This window comes from Melospiza georgiana, chromosome 24 (assembly GCF_028018845.1).
Source record: "Melospiza georgiana isolate bMelGeo1 chromosome 24, bMelGeo1.pri, whole genome shotgun sequence".
NCBI lineage: Eukaryota > Metazoa > Chordata > Aves > Passeriformes > Passerellidae > Melospiza > Melospiza georgiana.
The window spans coordinates 8,331,168-8,348,734 of record NC_080453.1 but is presented as its reverse complement, the minus strand read 5'-3'; the positions used below and the strand labels follow the sequence as shown (position 1 = coordinate 8,348,734).

Sequence of the window (17,567 nt, the reverse complement as noted above, 5' to 3'; positions counted from 1 at the left end):
CTGACTTGGCACAGGTAGGTGCCCTAGGGCTGGCTTGGCACGGTTGGGTGCCCCAGGGCTGGTTTGGCACGGCTGGGGCCAGCCGGGCTGCGTGTCGCGGTGTCACAGGGCCATCTGCCGGCAAAGGCACCGGCCCTGGCAGCCAGAGCCGGCCTCCAGCAGCATCTCCAGTGCTCCCAGTCTGCAGCTGCACCGGGCAAGGATGGGGCTGGGGCTCTTGTCCCTCCTGGGCACTGTCAGAGGTGGCATTTGTCCCGCACGGTGTCACGGAGAGGGGACACGGCTGCAGCCATGAACAGATTAAATGTAATTTTATTTCACACCCCCAAAAAAAAAAAAATGTAGAAAAGAAGAGGTGAGTGTGGGTTTAATTGCTCATATTAAAAATCTACCAGGTGAGACTGAGCCGTTTCCTCCAGAGTCAGTGCAGATCCACAGGGATACTTCTTCCTCTTCATCCTCTCCCTTCTCCTCCTCTTGGGGACCAGCATGGGGACAGGGGCACCAGCTGCCCCCTGCCCAAGGTGCCCCCGTGCCATGGGCACCCTGCTGCCAGCCCCACCAGCATTCCCTTGCCCGGGTCTCTCCTGCCTGGCCCCTGTCCCGTGTCCCCACGGTGCCACCCATGGTGTCACCCACACCTCGTGTCCAGGAGCAGGTGCTGATTTGGGGCTGGGAAGGGGCTGGGGAGGGGGGCAGGAGCCCGGGCCCGGTTTGATTTGTTTTCAGCGTTTCTGTGCGTTCCTCGCTGTCCCTTTTCCCTCTGTACAAAATGAGCTGTATGGTCATGGGTGACACGGTGACTGCGGCCCCGGTGGCCACGCCGCCCTCACTGCAGCAGGGCCCGGATCTGTTTGGACGTGGTGTCGTCGTTGAGGTGCCGAGTGGTGTACCTGGGTGGGGAGGGGACACAGCTCACAGCAGGGTCCCTCTCTACTGTCCCCACTCCCCAGGCTCTGTCCCCGAGCCCCCGTCTCACCTCAGAGCGTTCAGGAGCCCCTCGGTGCTGGTTGAGGGTTGGTCCTTCAGGACTTTAATGCAGCCTTTCATCTAAAGGGGGCACAGAGCAAGGCTCCATCAGAGAGGGGCTGCGATGCCACAGACACATTTTATGAAAAATCCTTTCCTTTCCTTAGAATTTTTTCTCCTGAGAAGCTGAGAGGCCTCAGGAACAAAACGCAAACATTGATTATCTGCTGCTGTGGAATGCAACAGGTGCATCTGGGATTGGTCTCATGTGGTTGTTTCTAATTAATGGCCAATCACTGTCCGGGTCCGGGCTCTCTGATCAGCCACAAGATTTTATTATCATTCCATTCTTTTCTGTTGCTTGCTAGCCTTCTGATGAAATCCTTTCTTCTATTCTTTTAGTATAGTTATAATATATAATATATAATATATAATATAGTATATAGTATATAGTATATAGTATATAGTATATATAATATACTATATAGTATATAGTATATCGTATATCGTTTATACTATATACTATATACGATATATGATATACGATATACAATATACTATAATAATATATATCATCATAATAAATTATTATATAATAATTTCTCATATTATGTTATAATATATATAATAATATATAATATATAATAATATAATATATATCATAAAATAATAAATCAGCCCTCCTGAAACATGGAGTCAGATTCTCCTCTCTTCCCTCATCCTGAGGCCCCAGTGAACACCACCACCCTAAGACCCCTGGGATCCCCTTTTCTCCCCATCCTCAAACCAGGGATCACAGCTGCTGTGGCACGGCTGTGACCCCCCAGCTGTGACCCCAAAACCACTCACATCAATCTTGGAGGTCTTGGCAAAGGCCCCCACGGGGTGCACGTGGTCGTAGAGGATGATGACGCCGACCATCACCCTCATGCAGAAGAGCAGCGTCTCGGTGTTGGTGAAGCGGCTCCGGTACTCCCTGGGTGAGCAGAGAGGCCGCCTGAGCCTGGCAGGGGTGGCACGGGGACCCCAGGAGCGAGGTGTCCCCCCCAAACCCTAAAGTGGGGCACTCACGGCGTCTCCAGCATCACCCTGCACACGCAGGCCATGGTGCTCAGGCAGTCGGTCGTGTCCTCGATGGGGAGGGTCTTGTTCTGAAAGCCAACAGGTCCCAGCTGCTGTTTGCCCCGTCTGTGGGGGCTGGGGGGGGTTTCTGCCCCCCCTGAGGGTCCCCCCAGCCCCCCTCACCTCTGACACGAACTTGGTGGTGGCGTTGCTGAGGGTTTTCAGCATGGGGGTGGCCTCGGCGTAGAACAGGGACATCCTGTTGGCCATCTCGTTGTTCACCTCGCTCTCTGCATCCAGCTGGGGGGGGTGTTCTGGGGGTCACTGGGGTGGCTGAGCCCCCCCAAAGCCATCCCCAGCCCTGTGAACCCCTGGGGGAGCCCAGGAGAGCAGCAGAGTCCTCCCACCTGCAGGTTGTTGATGCGGTTCCGGCTGATGGTCCGTCTGTAGTAGCTGAAGTCGTTCTGGATGGCGGGGTTGGTCATCTGAGGGGGGGACACCACGGTTAGGGGACCCAAGGAACTCGCAGGGTCCCGTTGTGGGGGTCCCCCTCGCTGTCACCCCGCACGGGGAGGCACCTTGAGCTCGTCGAAGCTGAGGGTGAAGTGCAGGATCTCGGCGAACTGCTTGGCCAGGGCCTGCTCCCGCTCCAGGTGCTGGGTCGGGGCGTAGGGCGGGCTGGTGAGGGCCTCCAGCAGGCTCCGCAGGGCGTTCTCTGGGGACAGAGCACCCCTGTCCCCCTCTGCACGTCCACCTCGTCCCTCCCCTCGTACTGAGGCCCCCAGTGAGCACCACCACCCTGGGATCCCCATCCTCCAGCCAGGTATCACAGCTGCTGTGACCACAGAGCTGCGACCCAAAACCACTCATGCTGATCTTGGAGGTCTTGGTGAAGGCCCCCACAGGCCGAGGGGAAACTGAGGCACGGCGCAGCATCCCCAGCTGAGCACACCCTGCATGGCCAGGCCTGGGGATGCACAGGGTGATGCAGGGGGGCTCGGGCACTCACCCAGGCGCAGGGAGAACTCGTAGAAGCGTTTCAGCTTGGCGACCAGGGGGCACACGGCGCTCCAGGCGCGCTCCTGCAGCCGCAGGTCCCCGGGGTTCTGGATGGCCTGCGAGGGGAGCGTTGGGGAAGGTGAAACAGGAAAGCCTGATAAATATGATTGTCTGGCTAAAAGATTATGAGAATATAGAAATTGTAAGCGAGATTGGAATGAAAGCAAGCTTTGGGATCCCACAGTTACTGAACAACTGGAAAACAGTGGTGTGGCCAGCTGAAGGTAATCCCCTTCTGACTGCTGTGAGAGCAGGTCAACCCCGACCTAAGAATTCTTTCTGATAAAGAAGAACTAGCAGCAAATGTCACACGAAATTCATAAAAAAGAATATGTATGAACCTATTGTGAAATTGTATGCATATGTATTTGAGAGGGGCATAAAAACGGACCTGAAGTTCCCAGAAGTACTCATGTCATTTTAAGGGAACGATTCCCACATGCGTCCAGCGCTGTAATAAACATATCTGTGATGGTGTTCACAGGGGTCATAGGTTGAGGGAAGAGATGAGGATCTGACTCTCTGTTTTAGAAGGCTTGATTTATTATTTTATGATATATATTACATTAAAACTATGCTAAAAGAGTAGAAGAAAGGACTTCATCAGAAGGCTGGCTAAGAATAGAATAGGAATGATAACAAAGGTTTGTGGCTCGGACTCTGTCCAAGCCAGCTGTGATTGGCCATTAATTAGAAACAACCAGCATGGGCCAATCCCAGATGCACCTGTTGCATTCCACAGCAGCAGATAATCAATGTTTGCATTTTGTTCCTGAGGCCTCTCAGCTTCTCAGGAGGAAAAATCCTAAGGAGAGGACTTTTCATAAGAGATGTCTGCGACACAAACAACTTTACAACTTTCACAAAAATCGTGGAGTTTTGATTATCTCCGCAAAACAGCAGCACCCACCTCTCGGATCTCCTGCCCGGCGCCCGTGTAGCTCTGCAGCTCGGCCAGGATGGTCTGCGCCTCCTCCAGCACGGCGTTCACCTGGTTCCACACCGCCGTCTCGGCCTCCGTGGGCTGCGCATCTGCAGGGCAGCGCCCCGGGGAGAGAAACCCGGAGGGCTCTGAGCGGGGCCCGGCCAGGACAGAGCCAGAGCGGGGTGCCAGCACCCCCGGCCGCGGCTCCCCTGCCAGCCTGCAGCCCTTCCTGGCCGGATTCGCCCCTGCTCCGTTCTCCTTGCCCCGTGAGTGGGGATAGGGTGAGGGTGAGTCCTGGCTGCCCTGTGCCCGCGGAGCTGCTCGCCACAAAGGGTCCTCTCAGCCCCAAGAGGCTGCAAAGAGCCCCAGGAAAGAGGTGAGGAGCGACAGCCCCCGGCCACAGGCCTGGCCCCCCTCCCCGGGGACACCCCCGGATGGCAAAGGTTGGGGAGGACGTCCGGGATGGGCGCGATGCGATGGGGACAAAGAACTCAAAAAATGGTGCGGATGTGGAACTCAGGTTTAAGTACGGAACGAAAAACCGGAAAATAAAAATCCCATCTCACTTTCAAAGTCAAGGAAAAAATTAGGGCCTTGGTCAAGTTCGTTATAAGTCAACACTTTTAGAAGGTTCCCCATGTGAAACCTGCAAGAGAAGAAACAAGAGGAACAAAAGCATGGTGGTGAGGTGGAGCCCGGGGAAGAGGCGCTGGGCTGCGGGCAGCGGCGGTGGCCGGAGCCCCGGCCTCCCCCCAGTGCTCCCGGGGGGCTTGGGGGGCTCCGGGGGTGACCCCACGGCCCCGGTGCAGCCTCTTCCCCCCCGATGGTGATGAGCGCTGTGGATGGGTGATGGAGAGGGAGGAGCGAAGGGAGGAGAAGCCGCCGGGAAAACTCTGAAGTCCCCGGAGTTTGGCTACAGCCAAACCCCTACTCTAGTGCAGAGGGGTCCTGGGGAGCCCCCAGAACCGTGCCGGGGGGCTCTGGAGGGGGCTGGAGGCAGGAGAAGGTTGTGCTGCCTCAAGGGAGCCAGGAGGAGCAGGAAGGATCCTCGCCGTGGGAGTGGGGGGCTGTGTGACCCCAGCCTTGGCGTTTTGGGGGGTGCTGGAGTCAGAGGAGGTGTGGGGAGCTGTGCATCCGCTGGGGATGGAGCTGGGGATGGAGCTGGGGACAGGGCTGGGGCGGGCAGATAACGCTGTAATCTTTTCACCCTCCCACTCCTGCTCTGAGCTGTGTCCTGGAGGAATTGAAGGAGCCAGGGGAGCCCTGGGGCTGTGCCCGGCCTGGCATCCACTGTGTACCCCCTTGTGCCCAGCCTGGCCTTTCCTGGCCCTTAGCCCGGATCCAGGGAAGCTGAGGCAGGGCCCTGCTCCCCATCCCTCGGTGCAGGCTGCAGCCACCGCTCTGACCTTCCCAGCGGTGCAGGTGGCACGGATCACCACTCCCTCCTCCTGGATCACCACTCCTCCTCCTGGATCGCTCCCTCCTCCTGGACCTCTCCCTCATCCTGGATCATTCCCTACTCCTGGATCACTCCCTCCTCTGGATCACTCCCTCTTCTGGATCACTCCCTCCTCTGGATCACTCCCTCATCCTGGATCACTCCCTCCTCTGGATCACTCCCTCCTCCTGGATCACTCCCTCCTCTGGATCGCTCTCTCATCCTGGATCTCTCCCTCATCCTGGATCACCCTCTCCTCCTGGATCACTCCCTCCTCCTGGATCACCCTCTCCTGGATCACTCCCTCCTCCTGGATCTCTCCCTCATCCTGGATCACCCTCTCCTGGATCTCTCCCTCCTCCTGGATCACTCTCTCATCCTGGATCTCTCCCTCATCCTGGATCACCCTCTCCTCCTGGATCACTCCCTCCTCCTGGATCACCCTCTCCTCCTGGATCACCCTCTCCTGGATCACCCTCTCCTCCTGGATCACTCCCTCCTCCTGGATCACCCTCTCCTCCTGGATCACTCTCTCCTCCTGGATCACCCTCTCCTCCTGGATCACCCTCTCCTCCTTCCCCAGCCCGCAGCCTGTCCCTGTCCTGGCACTGTCACTGATGGGACATCAGTGCCATCAGCTCACAGCACTGGGTGTGTGCCTGAGGCGCTCCCGGGCCAGCTCCTGCTGCATCCTGCATCCCACCACTGTGCCAGGACATCTGCCCCACTCTGAGGGATGGAGTCCCAGTCCCCTGTTCCCATTTTGGAGACTTTTTCAGGGCCCCAAAGCACCTGGGGACCCAGGGCTGCTCGGGGACACCGTGCCTGTCCCCATCCTCTGCACAGCAGCTGCGGTGGCAGCCCCTGGCGCCCGCCCCATGCCCACCCTGCCCATGGGACTTACTTTCAAAATCCAGGAAAAAATGAGGACAGTTTTCTAAATCTTTGCCCAATACCTTTATCAGGTTGCCCATGGCCAGCAGACCTGAGCGAGAGAAACAGAGCAGAGTGGAACAGCACCGGTGCCACCAGCCGGACACCCCAGAACCCCTGAGCCCCCCGGGGATGCCACCATGACACCCCTGAGTCCCCAAAGGCCACCCCAGCACCCCTGAGCCCCCAGGGCCACAACCATGGCATCCGTGAGCCCCCAAAGGCCACCACCACAGCACCTCCCTGTGCCCAGCCTGATCCCTCCTGGCTGGGCACAATGCTGGGAGCATTCCCTGCAATGTGACAGCTCTCCCAGCACTTCTTGAGCTGAGAAGGGAAGAGGGGTGAAGGCCTTGTGGGGTACCCCTGGCCATTCTGCCACCCCTTTGACACCCCAGTTCCCCAGCCCTGGCATCCCCAAGGGATGGGGGGCAGCCCCAGGTGACCCCCATGGTGTCATGCCATTGCCCTGGGTTATGGGGCTGGGCATCCCCCATGGACAGGGGAAGACCCCAACGGGAATTGTGCCCCCCAGATCCGGTTTGGGGGTCTGGTGCCAGCCCCAGAGCATCCCACCCACCCCACTGAGGTTCCTTACCTCAGTGCCTGGTGTGGCAGCGGCGGCTACGGCAGGAGCAGGGGCTGTGCCACCTGCCCGGGTCACTTCATGGGCCAGCAAGGAGCTGTGGGCAGAGGGCAGGAGGGTCAGGGCACCCCACAGGGCCCTGGGGACCCGTGTGTGGGTGTGTGACCAGGAGGGACACTGCATCTCCCCTCTATCTCATGCTGCCACCAGCCTTCACCTCATTTACCTTGGATATTTTTTACCAGGAGCTCAGCAGGCATCAGGCTGAGCATCCCTGTCCCTCCTCACCCCTTGTGGGACCTGCCAGCAGCTCGGGGACAACCCCAGAGTGGAGCCATCTGTCCCCAGCCCTCCTCAGAGATCCCCGGGGATGACTTTGCCAGCTCCAGCGCTTGGCTTTGCTCTTTCCTGAGCTCTGTGTGAAGATCCCTTTATGCCGCCGATGGGCCACAACCCAAATCCTGCAGACAATTCCCTGCACCCCACCTTTCCCACAGGGATGGGGGGCCAGGATTGGCCCCACGGTGTCAGCAGGCACCAGCAAGCAGCCACAGCACTCAGCAGGCTGTAATTAAGCGCTGGGGTTTAATTAATGAGGCTGGGGAAGGGAAGAGGGAATGCTGGAGCAGCAGGGGAGGGATGGGGTGGCCTCGTGCCCGGAATGGGGCTGTGCCCCCCCAGCCCAGCACAGAGCCTTGGCATCAACAGTGATGGCTCTGCCTTCCTCCTCCTCCTCCTCCTCCCAGGCCCACTGACTGCTGGCTTTGCACTGGGGTGCACAAGCCTGAATGCAGCTGGATTTTGGGGTGACTGGGGCGCACCAAACACACCCAGGGCTGCTCTGGCGCAGTGACCCCGAGGTTCATCCTGCTGAGCACTGGGGTGTTTTTAAAGGGTGCTGGGGGTTCCCTGGAGTGCCAAGAGGGTCCCTGGAGTGCCAGGGGGGTCCCTGGGGTGGGAGATGGGCACCTGGCACTGGCACACAGGCTGTGACCAGCGTGCAGGCATCCTCATGCCCATGCCACCCTTGTCCTTGACGGGCAGCCTGGGGCTGGGATTTGTCGCTGCTGAGCTCTGCCTGTGCCTGGGGAAGAGGCACGGATGGTGCCCGGTGTGGGGACACATCAGGGTGACCCCAGAGCTGTGGTGCTGGGGTTTGGTGCCAGGGGCTGGTTTGGGGACTGCTGCAGCCCCTTGGGCTGGAGTAAAGGGGGCTCCACTCGGGGTTCAGCCCCTGTTTTACCCCTTTTCCTCGGTCCCAGGTGCTTAAACCCCCGGGGGGCCACGGCACATCCCTGCCGGGGGGGCTGTGGGGAGGGTGAGGGGCTCCCCCCAGTGCAGGCTGCCCTCTGCTGATCTGGGGGAGCTGTGCGCCCCAAATCCGCTGCGAGAGTCGCCCCCAAAGCGGCAGCGCTCAGAGAGGAACGCGCTGCCACAGGAGGGCCGGGAGCGGCGGCTCCCCGTCCCCAGCCACACCCGAGGCGGCCCCGGCTGCCGTCCCTCCCTGCGGTGGCCTCGTTGCACCCCAGCCCCGCTCCGATTCCCGCAGCGCCGCCTCCCCTGCTCCCCACGGGCATCCCGCCCCACGGGGACCCACGGCGGTGCCACCTCCATGGGGTGAACCCGCACTCCTGCTCCGGGCAGGACCGGATCCCGCATGCAGGAGCATCCCTGCCCCGAGCGGGCAGTGCCCGAGGGGCAGCGCTGTCCCCGCGCTCCGGCCCGCCCGTGCCACCGCTCTGGGGCCGCGTCCCTTTGCAGCATCGCCCTGGGCACCGCAGCCTGGTGCAGCGCCGCAGCTCCGGCCGGGGGCTGCCTGCCCCTTCCCCTTGCTCTGCCCTGCTCCCCGCAGCCCCCCGGGTGCCCCCCGAGCCCCCCGAGCCCCCCGGCCGCTGCCGGCACCGCCGCAGGCTCGGGCGAGCGGTGCCCGAAGGATTTTCCATGGGGGGGCACGGCTTATCCTGGGAATCGGGGCGCGGGGCCGGATCCCAGCCCAGGATCAGCCGGGGCAGGGCGGAGCTGGGGTCTCCCCGCTTGGGGAGCGGTGTCCGGAGGGATGTGTGGGGCTGAGCCCCCCTCGAGTGGCGCCGGGGGCTGCGGGGGCTCCGCCGCGCTGGCTGCGGCTGCGGCTGAGCCGCGCAATCCCCGCAGGGCCGGCCCCGAGCCGCAGCACCCACCGGGGACCCCGCGGGGCTGCAGCAGCCCCGGCTGGGGCGAACGCACCCCGGCATCCCCACCCCAGCCCGGCATCCCCACCCCAGCCCGGCATCCCCAGCCCGGCATCGCCCGCCCCTCCATGCCCGCTGCCGGGGGTGCCCGGCGCGGAGAGGCGCCGCCGCTGCCAGCGGGGTCCCCGGGGACATCCCCCCGCCCTGCGCCGTGCCCGGGCCCGCTGCAGCCCTGTCCCCGCGCTCACCGTGCCCGTGGCAGCCCGCGGCGTGGGCAGGCGGCGGTCGGGAGCGCGGGGATGCTGCGGAGCGCGGGGTGCGGGACGAGGCGCCCGCCCGTGTGTGCGTGAGCCGCCCTGCGCCAGCTGCCGCCGAATGCACCACAAAGACCACCATAGCCCCCCGGCCCCCCCACGCCACTGGTGACGGTGACGTCTCAAGTGTGAGCGAGACGGGGAGGTTTAACCCGCTGCGTGCCGGCAGAGCGGCAGAGCGCTGCGGCCTGGCGGGGAGAGGGGTCGGGGTGCCGCTCCCCTTTGGGCTTGGGGGACATCGAGAGGGTCGCCCCACATCGGAGCCAGCCCCAGCTCACAGCAGGGGGAGAGAAAATATTCAAATATTCCAAATATTCCAAATATTCCTTGGCTCTGCCCCAGCCGATGGGTGGCACTGCGTGCCCCGGTTCCGTCTCTGGGGAGGGGGACAAGCACCGACCCCGCCTGGTGCCACCACAGCGAGGACAAACCCGACCCTCGTGCCAGGGCCCCTGTTTGGAGCGGGCAGCACCTTCTGTGCATCATAGCTCCCCCAGGACGGGGCAGAAAGGGTTGGGGGGCAGGAACCAGCGCAGAGCTGCTCCCCCAGGAGGAAAGGAGCCCCCAGATTTGGCTATTTCTGCTTTTCCACCCCAACTCCCCCCTTTTCGCTGGGCATGGCAGTGCGGGCATCAAGAGGCACCCCCAGTGTTGGGGTCACCCCCGGTCCAGCTTGCCCGGTGGCACCCAGAGCTGCCCCTCAGGGCCGTGGGGTGGGCGCCAGCAGCTCCTCGTTCCTTCACAGAGCATTTTGTGCTGGGAGGGGTCTCAGCGGGGCTGGCAGCGCCCCGACCGGCGGCCGTGTCACCATTGGGTGGCACTGGGGACAGGAGCTGCCGGGATTCCGGGATGAACACCCGCGATTCCTGCTCCCCAAGCCCCGCTCCGCGGTTTGTGGGGGGCTGACCCCCCAAACAGCCCGAGGCAGAGGGGGCGGCGGGGTCTCCCCCATCGGGCCCGGCCCCCGGGCCGTGCTGCTGCCGCCCGCAGCCGCTGGGGGAAGCTGCAGCCCTTTGCATCCCCGGAGCCGCTGCATCCGCCGCGTTTGGAGCTTTTGGAGGTTTTCAGGACTCGGCAGCGCCCCGGCAGCTCAGAGCCCCCAGGCGGGTGTTGGGGGATGCGGCTGCAGGAATGGGGAGGGAAAAGCTGCGGCTGAGCTGCACAGCTGCGTGCCCCACAAACACTCTGCTGTCCCCTCTGCAAACCCAGGGCCAATATCCCGTTCAAACCCGGGCTCACGCAGGTTTTGGGGTGCCCAGATTTGGGTGCTGGGCTCAGCTGGGTGCTCTGTCAGTGTGGTCAGCCCTCCATGACCCCCATGCCACGGCTTGGGGTGTCAGGACCCCAAAAGGGACACGCCAGGACCACACAATCACCCTGATCCTCATCCCAGATGGTGTCTTCTCCACTCCACATCCCAGAACGGCCAGAGGGGCTCAGATCCCATCCCCAGCTCTCAGGGACGCTCATGGAGAGGCTTTGGGGCCACACCGAGCCCAGCAGAGGCTGTGGGGGTGACCCAAAATCCCAGAATCACCTCATTCCTGGACAGGGACGTGGCACAAGAACGTCACACCCACCCTGGGGGGGTCCCAGCCCTCCTGCCCCCAGGCTGGGGGGTGGATGAAGCCCTTCAGCCCCACTGCTGCAAAAAACCCACAAATATTTGTGGTTTTTGTAGCCCAGCCCTGTCCCACCTGCAGCTGGGGCAGCTTCTGCTGTTTCCTGTAGCCCTCCCTGCAGAAAAGGTGGGTGCACCTGAGGGCAGGGATGGGGTGGGATGGGATCCATGGGATGGGATGGGGTGGGATGGGATGGGATGGGATGGGATGGGATGGGGTGGGATGGGATGGGGTGGGATGGGATGGGATGGGATGGGATGGGATGGGATGGGATGGGGTGGGATGGGATGGGATGGGGTGGGATGGGATGGGGTGGGGTGGGGTGGGATGGGGTGGGATGGGATGGGGTGGGGTGGGATGGGATGGGATGGGGTGGGGTGGGATGGGATGGGATGGGATGGGATGGGATGGGATGGGATCGATGGGATGGGATCGATGGGATGGGGTGGGATGGGATGGGATGGGATGGGGTGGGATAGGATGGGATGGGGTGGGATGGGATGGCAGCAGCCCTGGCTGGCCACACACTCCATCCAGGCCCAGCAGATGCAGAGGGGCAGCTCTGGACGGGCCCAGTGTCCCCGGGACCGCAGCAGGATGCCAAGGTCACCGGGAAAAGCGCTCGGCGATCTCCATGGAAACATTCCACGTTTGGTTCTGGAGATCAGAGTGGTTTTCTTGTTCCTCTCTCCCGCGTGGCCGTGCCAAGCGCTGAGCCCCCGGCGTGCCGCGGTGTCCCCAGAGCAGGGGCTGAGGGGCCAGCAGGATCCCACCGCCCGCATCCCCCCGTCCCAGCATCCCGCCCCAATTCCCCTCCCAGCATCCCAGTGCCCCCCAGCATCCCACCCCGACCCCCGCCCGCGGCCCCTCCCGCCTGATTGACAGCGCCCGCAGCCAATGGCCGAGCTCTGCCGCCGGGGGGGCGGGGGGCTCGCGGCTACAAGAGGGGCGGGAGCGGCGCGGGCAGAGCCGGCGGCTGGACCGGACCGCGGCCCCTCCGGTACCGGTACCGGCTCCGCCGAGCGCACCTGCCCGCCCGCAGCACAGGTAAGGGCATGCCGGGGCTGGGGCCGCACCCGCGGGGCCGGGACGCGGTTCAGCCGTCGGGGCAGGTGCCGGGAGACGCTCCCGGAGCCGCTTCCAGCTCCAGTGGTCCGGAGCTATCCCACGGTGCGGGTGGGGAGAGCATCCCCGAGCCCCCACCCATGCCCGGGCCCCGTCCTGGATCCCCGGGTGCCATCCGGGGGTGCTGCTGCGGGCTGGGGGGGACACCTGTAGTGCCACCCGTAGTGCCACCCATAGTGCCACCCCTCTGTCTGGTTTTGGGACCGCACAATTGTTCAACAATTGGTGCTTTGGGGTGAGCGTGTGGTTCCCTCCTGGGCGCTGTTCCCTGCCCTGGCATGGCTGGGTGCTGCTTGGAAAAGGGGTTTGAGGGCTGTGGAGCTCAGGATGCTGCTCTGGAGTCCCGGCATCCGTGGGAGGACTTGGATCACGGCAGGTCTGCCCAGGCAGAGTGCCTGGCATGGTTTATGATAAATGGCAGCTAATAAGAGCCAGGCCGCAGTGCCAGGGGGGTTTGTGGGGCCGAGCTGGGGTCGCTGGGGAAGCCTCGGGCTCTGTGGGTGTCTGGACACTCCCTGCGCTGCCAGGGCTGGTGGGCTCCGTGCTGCTATGGCAGACGGTGACAGATGCTGGTGGGATGATGGGGCAGGAAGGAGCTGCTGCCTGTGGGGTTTGCTGGGAGCAGCGCTGGCAACACGAGGAACCCCACATGCCCCATCCCGGGGTCCCCCCCGTGTGCCCCGAGCCAACACAGCAAATCCCAGGGGGGACACCGCGCTTGGTTGGGCTCCAGGTGAACTTCTCCTCAACTTCACGGCGAGAGCAGCTCCAGGAGCTCCCGGAGAGCCATCTGCTGCTCGGGCTGGGCGGCGCTGCCAGCCGGGGCTGCGTGGGAGCGGGCACGGCGCGTTTCGGAGCGGCTGCCCACACAGCCCGGGCCTGCCAGGGCTCCCCGCTGCTGCTGCAACCACGGGCCGGGCTGATTCCAGGGAAAAAGCCATGGTGGGAGCCGTGTTGGGGCAGTTTTGGGTTCCTCTTCGGCCGCTTCAGTGTGCCTGGAGCTCTGGGCTTTGTGGTTTCCTAACCCTAACCCTAGGCAGTAAAGAGTGCCTTAGGCTAAGGCTGGTTCCAAGGAAAAAGCCGTGGTGGAAGCCATGTTGTGAGCATTTTGGGTTCCCCTTTTGCAGCTGGAGTGTGCATGGAGCTCTGGGCTTTCTGGTTTTCAAAACCCTAACCCTAGGTGTAACCCTAACCCCAGGCAGTAAATGCAGCCTTGGACTAAGGCTGGATCCAAGGAAAAAGCCGTGGTGGAAGCCATATTTTGGCAGTTTTGTGTTCTCTTTGGGATGCCTTTTTTTAGCTGCAGGGTGTCTGGAGCTCTGGGCTTTGTGGTTTCAACATCCTAGCCCTAACCCTAGGCAGTAAATGCAGCCTTGGGCTAAGGCTGGATCCAAGGAAGAAGCTGTGGTGGAAGGCATGTTGTGGCAGTTTTGGGTTCTACTTGGGATGCCTTTGGCAGCTCTGGCTTTGTGGTTTTCAAAACCCTAACCCTAGGCAGTAAATGGAGCCTTACAGACCCCATCTTCCCCAAGATGGACAAGATCTTCCCCTTGGCATCTCTGTGCCCAGCTGGATGCTGCATGGCCTGTGGTGCCAGAGAGGCTTTTATGTGCCCTAATGGCAGATTCTTTGTTGTCCCATCCTTAGAAAAGGTCCCAGGTGTTCCTTGCCATGGCAGCAGGGCTGGAGCTAAATGAGGTCCTTTCCAACCCAAACATTCTGTGTTTCCAACACAGCATTCTGTGACCGTGCTCTGGCAAAGGCAGTGGGAAGAGTTCTGAATTTCCAGTTGCTTTTTGAGTGTTTTCCTTCAGCCCAAAATGAGCCCAGGGGCTGGGGTGATGCTGATGGCTGTCCCAAAGGCCAAAGCCACATTTCCATTGCCACAGCCGCTGTCCTCCACGGACACCCATCAGCCAGGTGGATCAGCTCCAGCAGGGAGAAGGGGGATGCGGGATCATGCAGGGTGGATGAGGGCCTGGGAGGAGCATCCCTCTCCAGCCTGGCATGGATTTTCCTTCCCAGGGGCAGCCATGGGCAAGCACAGCAGCAAGCTGGCCCCGGAGATGCTGGATGACCTGGTGAGGAGCACGGAGTTCAGCGAGCAGGAGCTGAAGCAGTGGTACAAGGGCTTCCTCAAGGACTGCCCCACCGGCATCCTCAACCTGGAGGAGTTCCAGCAGCTCTACATCAAGGTGGGCTCCAGCTTGGGGGGGGTCTGAGCGCTGCCTGGGGGGCTCCAAATGAGAGTTCCCCCTCCTCATTTCCACCCCTCTTCTCCCCTTCCCGCAGTTTTTCCCCTATGGAGACGCCTCCAAGTTTGCCCAGCACGCGTTCCGCACCTTTGACAAGAACGGGGATGGCACCATCGACTTCAGGGAGTTCATCTGTGCCCTGTCTGTCACCTCCAGGGGCACCTTCGAGCAGAAACTCAACTGGGCCTTCGAGATGTACGACCTGGACGGGGACGGGAAGATCACACGCCTGGAGATGCTGGAGATCATTGAGGTACCAGTGCTTCCAACCAGCAGGGGTTGGTTGCTTTTCCCAGGATTTTCTCACATATTGGGGTCCCTTTTAGCGCCAAAGAATGAGTTTTCCTACCCAGAATTGTGACTGTGTTCACAAAGGTCTTAGGGTGAGGGAAGAGGTGAGGATCTGACTCCATGTTTCAGAAGGCTGATTTATTATTTTATGATATATATTATATTAAAACTGTACTAAAAGAATAGAGGCAAGGATTTCATCAGAAGGCTAGAACAGAAATAGAAAAAGAATGGAATGAATAACAAAGGCTTGTGAATAACAGCTGACTGTGATTGGCCATTAATTAGAAACAACCCCATGAGACCAATCACAGATGCACCTGTTGCATTCCACAGCAGCAGATAATCAATGTTTGCATTTTGTTCCTGAGGCCTCTCAGCTTCTCAGGAGGAAAAACCCTAAGGAAAGGATTTTCCATAAAAGATGTCTGTGACACATAGCCTTGCCTGAAAGGTGCTTGATGTGGATCTGGTAGAACAGGGTCCCAACAGAGCAGCAATCCTGTCCCCATCCCCTGCCTTGTCCTGGGGTCTCGTGTTCTTCCAACATTCCCTCTGATTCCCACTCTCCTCCCCCTCCAGGCCATTTACAAGATGGTGGGGACTGTGATCATGATGAGGATGAACCAGGACGGGCTGACACCCCAGCAGCGAGTGGACAAGATCTTCACAAAGATGGACAAGGACAAGGATGACCAGATCTCCCTGGAGGAGTTCAAGGAGGCTGCCAAGAGCGACCCCTCCATCGTCCTGCTCCTGCAATGTGACATGCAGAAATAGAGAGAGCCCTGGCGCTCAGGGCTGGACTGGCTGCAGCCAAACTCTGCCCCTGTGATGGTTTCAATCCCTGTTTTCCCCCCCATATGGCCCCAGGCATGAGGCACCTTCCATCCCTGCTGCTGCCCCTGCTCCGGCTGCACCCTGGGCAGCTCCACACCCCCGAGGTCAGAGCCTGCTCTGGGCATTGCCAGCCCTGTCCCAGCCTGGGCATGGGTGCCCTGCAGCCCCTGGTGTGTCCTGGCTGAGCAGGGCCAGCTGTTCCCACATCCCTGCTGCTTTCTCCCTGCTTTCCCCCACTGCCCCATTCCCTGTTCCTGACTGAGCCCGGCTCTGTCCCATTTCTGCTGTTTTCTCCCCATTTCTTGGCTTGTGATGCCTCCAGGGAGGCTGAAAAGCCCCAAATCCTCTGCTCCTGGTCCTTCCTTCACTGGGAATTCCCTGGAGAGGTCTGGCACCAGCTTTAGCTCTTCCACCTCTGTTTTTACACCGGGAACAGCCAGGCTTGGTCAGGACACTCCAGCAGAGAACAGAAGTGTCCAAAGCCAGCCCTGGATGTCCCATGCCAGCAGCCACCCTCCGTGCCATCAGGTGGGTGATGTCCCCAGCTGCCCCAGGTGCTCTGTGGCGTTTCTGACCCTCCTGGGGACGGAGGTGAGGCAGGCTCAGGAGCGTGGCTGTGGAAGGCAGGTCCTGGTGCTGCTCCTGGCTGTGTGGCCCTGCTGACCGGGGGCTGTGGGCAGGTCTGGGTGGGTCCTGCTCCTGCTGACCCTCCTGGAAAGGCTCTGAGGCCACAAGAAACAAACCTGTCTCCTTCCTCCCCCCCTTTCCCAGCCTGCTGCACCCGGCCCTCCTGCCCCAGGTTGGTGTTTAGTCTGCACATTGTGGTGTTGGTGGCTGTGGTGTCTGTTAGGAGGTGGTGAAGTCCTTACTTATTTTTTTAATGGACAAATAAACTGTCCCCTGTGGTGTTTATGTCCCCTTTGGGTGGTTCATTGGGGGACAGTGAGGTGACAGCACTGCACTGCTGAGAATGTTGTAGGGGTCTCACCTGAGCCTGTGACACCCCAGGGGCTGGAGAAACCCTTGGGGACAGCACAGGTTCCTTGAAGGCTGAAACCCTTCAGTTGTGCAGGCAGCTCTGGGGGAAGAGAATGTCACTTTTGGGGTGGGGAGCCCCAGACCCCAAACCTCTCTGGAAATGGCTCTCATGTGGGAATGTGGCTGCGCCCTTCCCTCAGGGCTGCTGGCTTTGTCTCCATCTCTCAGCAGCTGGGACCTGCTCTCTCTGTGCATCTTTGTCCTTCTTTCCTCCACCCCCATCTTCCCAGCACAGATTTTCCTCTGGCCTCTCCCTCGGCAGCCTGCACAGACAGTGACTGTTGCTAAGGAGCTCTCACCAAATTTCAATCCTTCTCTGCAATCAATGTGGCAAGGCTGGCTCCCATCTCACCTGCCCCCTGCAACTCCCCAGCCCTTGCTGTGTCCAGCACAGGGATGGGAGGGTGCCAAAAGCACGGCAGGGATTTATTTATTTTTAGGAGAGCTGCTGATGGCAGAGCTCTGCGCTTGTGCTTTCCAGGAGCACGTGTGAGTCTGCAGCTCAGCAGTGCTGGGGAAGAGGGAACAGGGCAGCTTCTCCCAGCCTGCAGGGGCTGGGGACGTGCCAGGGCTGCTGCCTCAAAGGGCAGCAACTCAAAAGCTCCAGAGAGAGCTCCAGGAATAACCTGGTGGCCCCAGGACCCTCCAAGCTCCTCATTCCGCCCCGAAGGGAGCTCAGGTGTTCCCCAGCAGAGAGCTGCAAAAAAAACCCCGGGGAAAGGAAATCTGTGAGGCTGAAATGGTGAACCCCCAAAGGGTTTGGGATGGCCGGAGCCAGCCCTGCTCACCACACACAGCTGGCTCTGCTCCCCTCACCTGGACCTCGGTGTTGGGTTGGTCTCATGGGCCACATGGGGTTGTTCTCTGTAGGGAGGGTTTTTCTTTAGCTGGAGCACAGGGATTTGGGTAAATCCCTGTGCTGTGACCTCTGCCCAGGTGACA

General features: G+C 60.9%; 3 protein-coding genes across 4 annotated transcripts; 2 read left to right on the top strand and 1 right to left on the bottom strand.

Annotated features, from left to right (window-relative positions):
* Positions 1–294: 294 nt before the first annotated feature.
* LOC131093141 (CYFIP-related Rac1 interactor A-like) lies at positions 295–9,512 on the bottom strand. 2 transcript variants are annotated; one of them, XM_058040223.1, is made up of 12 exons: positions 9,389–9,512; positions 6,985–7,069; positions 6,358–6,438; positions 4,001–4,122; positions 3,041–3,146; positions 2,610–2,746; positions 2,439–2,516; positions 2,215–2,331; positions 2,041–2,120; positions 1,819–1,945; positions 980–1,050; positions 295–893 (listed from the first exon to the last, which is right to left on the bottom strand). In XM_058040223.1, exons 3-12 carry the CDS (start codon positions 6,425–6,427, stop codon positions 830–832), a joined length of 972 nt encoding a protein of 323 aa, XP_057896206.1. In that variant the 5' UTR covers positions 6,428–6,438; positions 6,985–7,069; positions 9,389–9,512; the 3' UTR covers positions 295–829. The 2 variants fall into 2 exon arrangements, with proteins under 2 accessions (XP_057896206.1, XP_057896205.1); XM_058040222.1 differs by lacking the exons at positions 6,985–7,069; positions 9,389–9,512 and adding an exon at positions 4,582–4,661 and having other exon boundaries at positions 6,358–6,443.
* On the top strand, positions 7,634–12,127 carry LOC131093058 (basic proline-rich protein-like). Its single transcript, XM_058040056.1, has 4 exons — positions 7,634–7,679; positions 8,522–8,757; positions 9,124–9,663; positions 11,897–12,127. The coding sequence occupies exons 1-4, from the start codon at positions 7,634–7,636 to the stop codon at positions 12,125–12,127; spliced, it is 1,053 nt and encodes a 350-aa protein (XP_057896039.1).
* On the top strand, positions 12,034–16,499 carry HPCAL4 (hippocalcin like 4). The gene is made up of 4 exons (XM_058040225.1): positions 12,034–12,123; positions 14,227–14,396; positions 14,494–14,709; positions 15,330–16,499. The coding sequence occupies exons 2-4, from the start codon at positions 14,235–14,237 to the stop codon at positions 15,525–15,527; spliced, it is 576 nt and encodes a 191-aa protein (XP_057896208.1). The 5' UTR covers positions 12,034–12,123; positions 14,227–14,234; the 3' UTR covers positions 15,528–16,499.
* Positions 16,500–17,567: the final 1,068 nt, after the last annotated feature.

Excerpts from the sequence above, each read along its gene's own strand:
- LOC131093141 (XM_058040222.1), bottom strand. The coding sequence starts at position 4,654 with ATGGGGAACCTTCTAAAAGTGTTGACTTATAACGAACTTGACCAAGGC. Across the intron at positions 2,517-2,609 it reads TCAGCTTCGACGAGCTCAAG|ATGACCAACCCCGCCATCCA; the intron begins GTGCCTCCCCGT and ends TCCCCCCCTCAG. Across the intron at positions 1,946-2,040 it reads AGGGTGATGCTGGAGACGCC|GGAGTACCGGAGCCGCTTCA; the intron begins GTGAGTGCCCCA and ends CTGCTCACCCAG.
- HPCAL4 (XM_058040225.1), top strand. The coding sequence starts at position 14,235 with ATGGGCAAGCACAGCAGCAAGCTGGCCCCGGAGATGCTGGATGACCTG. Across the intron at positions 14,397-14,493 it reads TCCAGCAGCTCTACATCAAG|TTTTTCCCCTATGGAGACGC; the intron begins GTGGGCTCCAGC and ends CCCTTCCCGCAG. Across the intron at positions 14,710-15,329 it reads AGATGCTGGAGATCATTGAG|GCCATTTACAAGATGGTGGG; the intron begins GTACCAGTGCTT and ends CTCCCCCTCCAG.
- LOC131093058 (XM_058040056.1), top strand. The coding sequence starts at position 7,634 with ATGGGGCTGTGCCCCCCCAGCCCAGCACAGAGCCTTGGCATCAACA. Across the intron at positions 7,680-8,521 it reads ACAGAGCCTTGGCATCAACA|CGCCGCCTCCCCTGCTCCCC; the intron begins GTGATGGCTCTG and ends CGATTCCCGCAG. Across the intron at positions 9,664-11,896 it reads TGGCGGGGAGAGGGGTCGGG|CATCCCAGTGCCCCCCAGCA; the intron begins GTGCCGCTCCCC and ends TTCCCCTCCCAG.